At 44.0% G+C, this 11,332-nt stretch overlaps 1 protein-coding gene and 1 long non-coding RNA gene across 3 annotated transcripts; one reads left to right on the top strand and one right to left on the bottom strand.

The window, feature by feature from the left end:
• Positions 1-2,093: 2,093 nt before the first annotated feature.
• LOC116366455 (uncharacterized) lies at positions 2,094-4,599 on the bottom strand. 2 transcript variants are annotated; one of them, XM_031818552.1, is made up of 12 exons: positions 4,471-4,597; positions 4,085-4,224; positions 3,907-3,978; positions 3,737-3,820; positions 3,467-3,613; positions 3,297-3,377; positions 3,022-3,171; positions 2,855-2,904; positions 2,664-2,733; positions 2,487-2,573; positions 2,297-2,393; positions 2,094-2,174 (listed from the first exon to the last, which is right to left on the bottom strand). In XM_031818552.1, the coding sequence occupies exons 1-11, from the start codon at positions 4,571-4,573 to the stop codon at positions 2,343-2,345; spliced, it is 1,035 nt and encodes a 344-aa protein (XP_031674412.1). In that variant the 5' UTR covers positions 4,574-4,597; the 3' UTR covers positions 2,094-2,174; positions 2,297-2,342. The 2 variants fall into 2 exon arrangements, with proteins under 2 accessions (XP_031674412.1, XP_031674413.1); XM_031818553.1 differs by lacking the exon at positions 3,907-3,978 and having other exon boundaries at positions 4,471-4,599.
• Positions 4,600-10,566: 5,967 nt separating this feature from the next.
• On the top strand, positions 10,567-11,098 carry LOC116366456 (uncharacterized). The gene is made up of 3 exons (XR_004208277.1): positions 10,567-10,633; positions 10,758-10,923; positions 11,032-11,098. It is a non-coding gene; the product is annotated as an uncharacterized LOC116366456 (long non-coding RNA).
• Positions 11,099-11,332: the final 234 nt, after the last annotated feature.

Raw genomic sequence — 11,332 nt, 5'->3', positions numbered from 1 at the left:
CAATTCCAAAACTACTACCTTATACACACAAGTGTAAAGGGATAAGAATGTGTACATAAAGATATATGAATGAGTGATGTTACAGAACGGCATAGGCAAGATGCAGTAGATGGTATCGAGTACAGTATATATATATGAGATGAGTAATGTAGGGTATGTAAACAAAGTGGCATAGTTTAAAGTGGCTAGTGATACATGTATTACATAAAGATGCAGTAGATGATATAGAGTACAGTATATACATATACATATGAGATGAATCATGTGGGGTATGTAAACATTATATTAAGTAGCATTGTTTAAAGTGGCTAGTGATATATTTTCCATCAATTCCCATTATTAAAGTGGCTGGAGTTGAGTCAGTGTGTTGGCAGCAGCCAATCAATGTTAGTGGTGGCTGTTTAACAGTCTGATTTACTGGTTTCAGTGGGAAAGATGGTAAATGGTTCAGACATTAATGGAAAATATAAAAAAACTAAGATACTGAAGTTACCGGAGTCTACAATGGCAGACTGTTAATGTAGGGATAGTGAGAAGTAACATTCAAGACTGAAGCAATTATCCCCTCTAGTGGTATACTTTATACTGTACCAGGTTACTACACACACTGATAATACAAAACATTGAGGACACCTGCTCTTTCCATGACATAGACTGACCAAGTGAAAGCTATGACCCCTTATTGATGTCACTTGTTGAATCCACTTCAGTCAGAGTAGATGAAGGGGAGTTAAAGAAATATTTTAAAACCTTGAGAAAATTGAGACATGGATTGTGTGTGTCATTCAGAGGGTGATTTAGCAAGAGAAAAGATTTAACTGTCTTTGAACGGGGTATGGTAGTAGGTGCCAAGCGCACCGGGTTAAGTGTGTCAAGAACTGCAACAGTGCTGTTTTTTTCATGCTCAACAGTTTCCCATGTGTATCAAGAATGGTCCACCACCCAAAGGACGTCCAGCCAACTTGACACAACATGGGCCAGCATCCTTGTGGAACACTTAGGGCAGCTTGTAGAGTCCATGCCCAGACGAAATGAGGCTGGTCTGAGGGAAAAAGGGTGTGCAACTCAATATTAAGAAGATGTTCCTAATGTTTTGTGCACTCAGTGTATGTCGTCCTACATGTTTTTAAATAGTACATTATCACAGTACAAAACCATATAAGTGTGGGCCTATAGTATCTGTAAATCAACTAAACATAGTTTTTTATTTCCATATGCAGATAATAAAGCATCATTGTTCATGTAATATTCTAATATATGCATTATACCTCCAGGAAGAGGAAATGGTCATAAATCAAATAGATGAAAAGACAGAAACAAAAATGTTTTTGAACTACAACTTATTTTATTTTAAAATGTCAAATTCAGTGCAAAGTAATGTAGTGCATTGGTGTCTAGATCCCTGTTGGGTGGCAAAGTGTCACAAGAATCCTGTGGAGAGAGAAAACAAGAGAATACATTAAATTCATGGGTGTTAACTAATCAGGGTTCAACAAAGCACTTCAAGTCCTCAATTCCTTCAAAAGAGAGAGAGAAGGAGAAAGGAGTATGGTCCCTGCAGTAGGACTACATGCTGGCCATGAGGTTCTCCAAGTGGTACTCCAGGAGGCTGGAGAGCTCAGTGACCAGAGACTCTGGGTTAAAGTACCAGGCCAGCTGCTGGCCAAACATGTCATCTAGCAGAGCCATCAGTCCGCCCTGAAGAGAACACCACACAACACATAGAAAATGGCTCTGAGGTACTAGCTTATCAAGAGGAGAGAGACAATTAGAAATACTCCCCCTAAAATGGCATTGAAACCTGGTTAACCATGAATAAGGAAGTCAAAAGGAAGTACACTAAGAATATGGAAGTAAACAGGAAGTAACCTCTTGACTCTTACATTGAGCAGCAGTAGGATTCTATCAGCCTCTGGCTCCATGTTGGCAGCAGTGGGCAGGAAGGAGTACAGGAGAGCATACAGACGCTCCACGAACCCACCAGGGTGCTAAAGGAAACAAAGGAGGAGAAAAGAGAAGAGAAGAGATGAGGAATTTAAGTGAAACTGCTAATAGAGCGATATCAAAACATGTTCCAGTGAGATGCTACTTACCACCATCAGGGACTTCTGAGCTGTCATCATCCCAAACAGCACCAGCTCAAAGAGGACATCTATCATGTTCACATGATGGATCTAGGACAAGAAAACACGTTTGGAGAAAATGGGAATGATTTCATAAATATCAGCTACTGTGATGTATAAAAGACATGCATGTGGAAGAACTCAGTGAGACTTGAAAGAGTTAATGAACTCACCTTTGCCTCAGCCAGCTCCCTCTCAATGTCATTCCGCTTGGAGGGGTCACTCAGGTAGTCCAAAGTCATTATAGGTACTGATGAATTTGGCCTCGTCCTATGACAAAGAAAAGAGCATCTTAGTGAACAGAACACATTTCCCCTCAGGGACGCTCTCTTTCCCTTGAAAGAGAATGAGTTAGTGAGTTACCATGTGGTTGGCCTGAACAAGGCCGCCCAGGAGGACCTTTCCCGCCACAAACAGATGGTTCCTGCTCAGGGTGGAACCAAGCAGGGTCTAGGGAAGAGGGAAGAGTTAGGGTGAGACATCTTCCTCTTGGAGACAGAACAAGAAGTCAGAGACAAAAAGAACAGTGGGTCCACGCACAGTGAAGGCCTGGCGCAAGGAGACGAGCCTCAGGGCGATGTCCTCCACTCTCTTGGTGGTAAGGTAGAGGCTGTGAAAGGGAGGGAATGAAGCATGTCAACCATTAGAGTCAATGGGGGATAACAGCATTATGACCACTATCCTTCAGCATTTGACAAGCTCAGACTACACAGACATTTAGAGGAACTCACTTTAGCAGAGGAACCTCCCTCTCCTCAGGCAGCAGGTCCTCCTCCCAGCCCTACGACAACAAAACAAGCATTCAAAATCAGTGACCAGTGCAATGACATAACAAACAATCGGTCAATGGAAGGATCTTAATGCTCCTAGTCAATAGTGTGTGTGTGTAACGTCTGACCTCATAGCAGTTGTGGCCCTCAGGCTCTGGGTCAGTGAACTGCTGAGTGGTGGGAGTAGAGAAGGAGGCAGCCTCCGACCACGCTGAAGAGGATAGAAGCCCGTCCAGCCCCATGTGGAGAGTGGCGTACACCACTGAGGCATCAGTCTGCTGCTCAAAACACACACAGCACACCGGTTTACCACACACACACACGTTATTAGAAAACACACCAAATCGAATGCAAAAATGCCCAGTAATGTCTAGTCTATATACATAGGAAATTGTTTATTTACCTGGTAGCAGCCAAGCGTCACGTCCACAGACGTCTCGTGGCGGAGGTGAGACGCATAGTGGGTCACCCTGCCAGCCACACGCTGACAAAGAGAGAATACATATTAAGGCCAAATGGAATAAGTGAAGAAAAGCCTAATCTACAACTGTTTCAGTAGTATTTACGTCTTACCTGGATCCAAGTGATGGACTGCACTTTGGTGGCACAGTAGGGGATGCCCTCTGGACTAAGCCTGGCTGTCTCCTTGGAGATGGCCCACACCAGTTGAGTCTCCAGGCCTCTCACCCTACTCACGTGGTGCATCCTCACCACCACCTGCTGTTGAGATAAACAACAAGACAACATCAACAAAACCACTTCGGCAATTACTGTGACACATTTCCATCAAGATCAAATGACTGACAATATAGATTATGATTAGGTTGTTACAAAGACACATACCTGGGATCCCCCACGCATGTAGGTGATGATGGGGCTGATGAACTGGAAAGTTCTCCAAGCTTTAACCACCGGACCGGCATTGTTCTGCACATTACAATACATTCATGTTGGAAACAGTAAACATTGTAACCGTGATGTGACTGTGTGTGTGTGGGGGGGGGGTCTCTTACCCTGATCACAACAGGCCCACAGTACTGGGGGCTGAACCTAATCAGAATCAACTGCCAAATAACAGTGGCCTCCTAAAGCAGAAAGCAGACAAGAGATTTGTTTCATGTTAAAGAGACACAACTTGAATATCTGGGATATTTTTCAAACATAAAACCCCAAACTTTCAGAAAATTGTACCTCAAGGATAGTCTGCACATCTGGCACATCCTCAAGGATGATAGCAGCATTCTGGACATCAAGGAGGACTAGCAGCTGTGGAACATCTGGCACATCATCCAATGGCACATCCAACTGGACCTCATCCAGGACAGTTGTTTCTAAAATGAGGAACATTGGAATATAAAATAAACTATTGTTAGGACATAAAACATAGCAAAATTGCTAATACTAAATACTAAGTCGATTGCTTAGCAACAGTTACTAGAGTTAATGTTAGCTAGCAAGCTACAACATCTCGAGCACTAGCATTTTTGCCAAGTCTCAATGATAGAAATACACAACATTTCGCAAATTATAATGACATTGTTAAATGTAGTCAAAGAAGAGTTGTAAACTCCACATACCCTCTTCGAAGTCGCTGTCGCTGTCCACCTGTCGACGATCACGAACCCTGCAAAACAGAAAAAGACAAGAAAAACAAGCCACAAATGAATTTGAACAACCCATCGACGCAGTAGGCCGCCGACGTCCACGCACTCTCTCCGCCAGTCTTGAAAAGCACCCAGGCATTTTCCAGTAAACATTGCTAAGAAGATAGATAATGATTTCAGGGATTTTTGTGATGAGTTATCTGAAATTGAGATAAAATACTGTATTAAAAGCCTTAAGGACAATAGGTCCCCTGGAAATTATGGTTTAATAAGCGGGTTTTATAAAGCATTCAATGATAAATTGATTCCTTTCATTCTTGCTATGTTTCAAGAATCAATAGAAAAATGGGAGTTACCGGCTTCCTTAAAACAAGGTGTAATTACTTTGATTCCCAAACTTAATAAGGATACTCTTTATATAGACAACTGGAGACCCATTAGCCTGTTGAATAATGATGGGAAATTATCACGTTAGATATTTTCGTATCAGCTCTTTTTCAGAGCATATCTGATTGGTCAAAAGAGCAATTACTTTTAGAATAACTGTCTTCAAAGTAATGACTCGGGACGTCGGGGTTGATATGTACGCTTCTTTTAGTAATATTACTTGTTCACGTTACATTTAAGAACTTTAGATTCTACAGAGCAATGCAGGTAAGATGCTAGCGTAAAGGTCAGCTTAATCACTTTGCACCTGCACATAACTGGCGCGTTCTCACTCTCGTTCCTGTCGCAAGGCATTCTGGAACTTGCAGTCAAAAGCGTAATTCAATACTAACCAATACAATTACATATGTAAATAACTGTAAAGAAATATCTTTAATTACAGCTCAATGAATTAACTTAAACATGAACACATTAAAGTTACAACAATTACTCAAAACAATGACTGAATTGGGCTGCCTGTCTCAACGAAGCCATAGAAACCTGGACATGCTCCAACTGAAATGTTCCCTCCTGTCAGCACTGATGTTGAATGGCATTAAATACACTTTTTTTGTTCTCTCCCATCCCCTGTAGGTTTGTTGAACATGAGTGGAAATGAAACTCCAGCACACTGGTAGCACTAAAGACGTGTGAGTATAACTTTTCCAGGTGAGTTGAACCTGCCTGTGGGTGCAGTGGGGATGTTCCTGGGAGGTCTACTGATCAAATCAAATCAAATTTATTTATATAGCCCTTCGTACATCAGCTGATATCTCAAAGTGCTGTACAGAAACCCAGCCTAAAACCCCAAACAGCAAGCAATGCAGGTGTAGAAGCACGGTGGCTAGGAAAAACTCCCTAGAAAGGCCAATACCTAGGAAGAAACCTAGAGAGGAACCAGGCTATGTGGGGTGGCCAGTCCTCTTCTGGCTGTGCCGGGTGGAGATTATAACAGAACATGGCCAAGATGTTCAAATGTTCATAAATGACCAGCATGGTCGAATAATAATAAGGCAGAACAGTTGAAACTGGAGCAGCAGCACAGTCAGGTGGAAGTTGAAACTGGAGCAGCAGCATGGCCAGGTGGACTGGGGACAGCAAGGAGTCATCATGTCAGGTAGTCCTGGGGCATGGTCCTAGGGCTCAGGTCAGTTGAAACTGGAACAGCAGCATGGCCAGGTGGACTGGGGACAGCAAGGAGTCATCATGTCAGGTAGTCCTGGGGCATGGTCCTAGGGCTCAGGTCCTCCGAGAGAGAGAAAGAAAGAGAGAAGGAGAGAATTAGAGAACGCACACTTAGATTCACACAGGACACCGAATAGGACAGGAGAAGTACTCCAGATATAACAAACTGACTCCAGCCCCCCGACACATAAACTACTGCAGCATAAATACTGGAGGCTGAGACAGGAGGGGTCAGGAGACACTGTGGCCCCATCCGAGGACACCCCCGGACAGGGCCAAACAGGAAGGATATAACCCCACCCACTTTGCCAAAGCACAGCCCCCACACCACTAGAGGGATATCTTCAACCACCAACTTACCATCCTGAGACAAGGCTGAGTATAGCCCACAAAGATCTCCGCCACGGCACAACCCAAGGGGGGGGGCGCCAACCCAGACAGGATGACCACAACAGTGAATCAACCCACTCAGGTGACGCACCCCCTCCAGGGACGGCATGAGAGAGCCCCAGCAAGCCTCTGATGAAGAGGTATAAGCTTGGCGTTGTGTCTGGAGCCCAGCTGTCTTTCGTCACCTCCTTCATGGCCTACCTCCTCCTCCCTCTGCAGTCTGGCACTAAGTGTGACAACGTTCAGGTGGCTGGTCTGACCGTGTCCTACAACGGATAAATATGACATCTGATTGGTTGGTTGGTTGGTGGGTTGATAAAAACAAAAGTTTTGATCAGTGGAATATGAGGGAGAGCTAGACCAAAACACACATGGGCTTGTGCCGGGGCTCCCTCTTGTGGGAATATTCAGTATGGTTGTTACTGAGCCCGGATTCCTGGCTGTTTTGTCACTGTGCCTGTGTCAATGATAGTTCAGCAACAATTATTTAAACATCATCATTACCAGCGATTTTCTCTGTCCCCCAGGTCCCCTGGTGTACGATGGCAGCCTGTTGTCAGAGTGTAACAGAGACTGCTACTGCTTGGCTGGGGAGTGGGACCCTGAGTGTTCAGACAACGGCATCACTTACACCTCCCCCTGCCTCGCAGGCTGCTCCAGCTTTACAGGTTACGGCAAGAACACGTACCAATACTATTAATGTACTGAGTGTACAAAACATTCACAGGGATGCTGGCCCATGTTGACTCCAATGCTTCCCACAGTTGTGTCAAGTTGGCTGTATGTCTTTTGAGTGGTGGACCATTCTTGATACACACAGGAAACTGTTGAGCGTAAAAAAACAGCAGCGTTGCAGTTCTTGACACAAACTGGTACCACTGGCACCTACTACCATAACCTGTTTAAAGGCACTTAAATATTTTGTCTTGCCCATTCACCCTCTGAATGGCACACATACACAATCCATATCTCAATTGTCTCAAGCTTTTCAATATATTTTTTAAACCTTTCCCCTCCTCTTTATCTATACTGATTTAAGTGGATTTAACTAGTAACATCCATAAGGGATTATAGCGTTAACCTGGATTCACCTGGTCAGCATATGTCATGGAAAGAGCAGGTGTTCTTAATGTTTTATACACTCAGTGTAATCATTGGCACTGAAATTATTTATTTTCAACCATTAACTGGGGCCTTGTTGAGGCCTTATCTAAGTAAGTAATTGCTGATTGACAATAAAGTATTATTTTGATGTATGGAAAAAAATATGGTATGCAATTCCTATGTAGAGAAGGTTCTCTCTGGTAGTTGTTCAATATGACTTCAGCTTTTACAGCTTTTACAGGGCACTGTGGTAAAATGGATGTTTAATCTCAGTGTGACTCCCTGTTTAAATTAAATAAAAAAACATCAACACAAACACAGGATATGGGGTACACATGGTATCACATCATTACATACTAGGCCCTACTGCACCTGCATTCCAGCATCTGGAATTGACTCAACATGTTTGAGGTGGGGGATCAATACATGTGCTGGAAGAGGTGGCTGTCGAATGTATGATTCTGATATGTACAGGTAAGTTCATTGTGTGTGTGTGTGTGTGTGGGGGGGGGGGGGGGGGGGCGGCGTCCATGTTTGTGTCCGTACTCTGAGGTGTGTTTGAATATGAATGAGCAGCAGTGTTGTGATGTGTCCTATCCCGTCCTTGCAGAGTGATCTTCCTTGGCCTCATCACATGTCTCAGTGGCTCCTCCTTAGGAGGGATGGGGACACCACTATGGGCTGATTTCAAGGTTTTACTGCTAACCTACAAAGCATTACATGGGCTTGCTCCTACCTATCTCTCTGATTTGGTCCTGCCGTACATACCTACCCGTATGCTACGGTCACAAGACACGGGCCTCCTAATTGTCCCTAGAATTTCTAAGCAAACAGCTGGAGGCGGGCTTTCTCCTATAGAGCTCAATTTTTATGGAATGGTCTGCCTACCCATGTGAGAGACGCAGACTCGGTCTTAACCTTTTAGTCTTTACTGAAGACTCATCTCTTCAGTGGGTCATATGATTAAGTGTAGTCTGGCCCAGGAGTGTGAAGGTGAACGGAAAGGCTCTGGAGCAACGAACCGCACCGCCCTTGGTGTCTCTGCCTGGCCGGTTCCCCTCTTTCCACTGGGATTCTCAACCTCTAACCCTATTACAGGGGCTGAGGCACTGGCTTACTGGTGCTCTTTCATGCCGTCCCTACTCACTTGAGTGGGTTGAGTCACTGATGAGATCTTCCTGTCTGGGTTGGCGCCCCCCCTTGGGTTGTGCCGTGGCGGAGATCTTTGTGGGTTATACTCGGCCTTGTCTCAGTAAGTTGGTGGTTGAAGATATCCCTCTAGTGGTGTGGGTCTGTGCTTTGGCAAAGTGGGTGGGGTTATATCCTTCCTGTTTGGCCCTGTCCGGGGGTATCATCAGATGGGGCCACAGTGTCTCCTGACCCCTTCTGTCTCAGCCTCCAGTATTTATGCTGCAGTAGTTTATGTGTCGGGGGGCTAGGGTCAGTTTGTTATATCTGGAGTACTTCTCCTGTCTTATCCGGTGTCCTGTGTGAATTTAAGTATGCTCTCTCTCTAATTCTCTCTTTCTTTCTCTCTCTCGGAGGACCTGAGCCCTAGGACCATCCCTCAGTACTACCTGGCATGATGACTCCTTGCTGTCCCCAGTCCACCTGGCCGTGCTGCTTCTCCAGTTTCAGCTGTTTTGCCTGTGGCTATGGAACACTGACCTGTTCACCGGACGTCCTACCCGTCCCAGACCTGCTGTTTTCAACTCTCTAGAGACAGCAGGATGGTAGAGGTACTCTTAATAATCGGCTATGAAAAGCCAACTGACATTTACTCCTGAGGTGCTGACTTGCTGCACCCCCGACAACTACTGTGACTATTATTATTTGACCATGCTGGTCATTTATGAACATTTGAACATCTTGGCCATGTTCTGTTAAAATCTCCACCTGGCACAGCCAGAAGAGGACTGGCCACCCCACATAGCCTGGTTCCTCTCTAGGTTTCTTCCTAGGTTTTGGCCTTTCTAGGGAGTTTTTCCTAGCCACCGTGCTTCTACACCTGCATTGCTTGCTGTTTGGGGTTTTAGGCTGGGTTTCTGTACAGCACTTTGAGATATCAGCTGATGTACGAAGGGCTATATAAATCAATTTGATCTGATTTGGATGGTGGAGTGTACTCCACCTGTGGATTTCTATTCCAAGAGAAGAGGTCACTTAAACGTACCTAATTAGTAGAGAAATTACCATTGTGATAGCGTGATGTGACTATTTTATGCAGAAATAGTTTGGCGATTGGTCACATTTGTAAGCCCTCACATAATATGCAGGGAATTGTTGATTTTGCAACCAAAACAATGCGATGGCAGAGTACTGGAGTAACCTCCCTGTAATCCCTGTGACTGCGTGTAGGTTAAGATTGGGTTGTAACAGAGTATCAGAGCGAGACGTTCCTACCTGTCAGCTAGTAATTGTTCTGTGTGGTGACATGATCAGAGTGGCCTGACTTCTTCCACTTATTACAGATGTCCGACTTAGATATGTTGAGCATCCTGCTATGATGTCCATTACCAAGCCGGAACACTCCGAGGCCAACCCTCAGTGCCAGACTGGCAGCCGGCCGGTGGCTGAGCCCGAGACCCCTGCTGTTCACAATAACAGTGGAGGCTGGCTCAGCTGGGTCTTTGGGAGTGGAAGAGTTAATAAGAAGGAGGTTCATCTACCTGAGGACAAAGACAGATCTGTAAGGAACTGGTTATTAACACTATATTCTATGTAGAGACAATTGAGTGGATTAAAATTTGTAAAAATTGTGGCTTGCTTCACATTGCTAATATCTTCTTCCTCAGATTGTCTGGGATCCAACTTTGCACAGATGGGTTAACAAAACTGAGCCCAAGGCTGAGGTACACACTTAAATTCAATGAACTTAAAAACAGTGAACAACCATTGTATTTCAACTGTGATAATATTACTAACAATTTGGAAAATGTGTTGATGTGTTTTACAGAACAAGTATGTACAACCACCTCCACGAATGGGGACATATGGATATCAGGAGAACACTGGCAGTGTCCCCAAAGGAGTGAATCCTTACTCTATGAAAGCAAGTGAATATTGCTTTAGAATACATGTGGTTTAACCAAGACCGTGTCAGTCGATCATAGATGTCCCTGGTGGTCTCCTGCTAACACCTTTCCCACTACCAGCAGGTCTATGGGGCAGCAGATACCCTACAATGCATTACAATGATGAGACCAACTCAAAGCCTTGGGCCTGGACTGCTTCCTAGACAGCTCTCTGGCTTGCTCCCTCCTTCACACTTTGACCTCATGGCACCAATGGTTGTACCACCTGACACTCTACCCTACTGAGGTATGACTTTGGAAAATCCTTCCAAATTGTATCCATTCATCATTAAATTAGATTTTACTTTAACATAGCAAATGACTGAAGTAGCAAATTTTTATTTTTGTCCAACAGGCCATTTGCCCAGATTGGATTTGCAATACATAGATTTTTTCAGCATTAAAAAACTTCAGCATTAAAAAATGTATTAAAAGATATTTTAATGAATCTCTCCTTTGTGTCCTCATGATCACATTAATTTGATGTGTTATATCATCATTTACAATGCTTATTGATTCTGCATTGCTTTATGTTACAAAAAAGTATATACACTGCTCAAAAAAATAAAGGGAACACTAAAATAACACATCCTAGATCTGAATGAATGAAATATTCTTATTAAATACTTTTTCTTTTCATAGTTGAATGTGCTGAC

This window comes from Oncorhynchus kisutch, unplaced genomic scaffold (assembly GCF_002021735.2).
Source record: "Oncorhynchus kisutch isolate 150728-3 unplaced genomic scaffold, Okis_V2 scaffold1479, whole genome shotgun sequence".
NCBI lineage: Eukaryota > Metazoa > Chordata > Actinopteri > Salmoniformes > Salmonidae > Oncorhynchus > Oncorhynchus kisutch.
The sequence above is the reverse complement of the archived record's forward strand: the minus strand, read 5'-3'. Positions and strand labels throughout refer to the sequence as shown.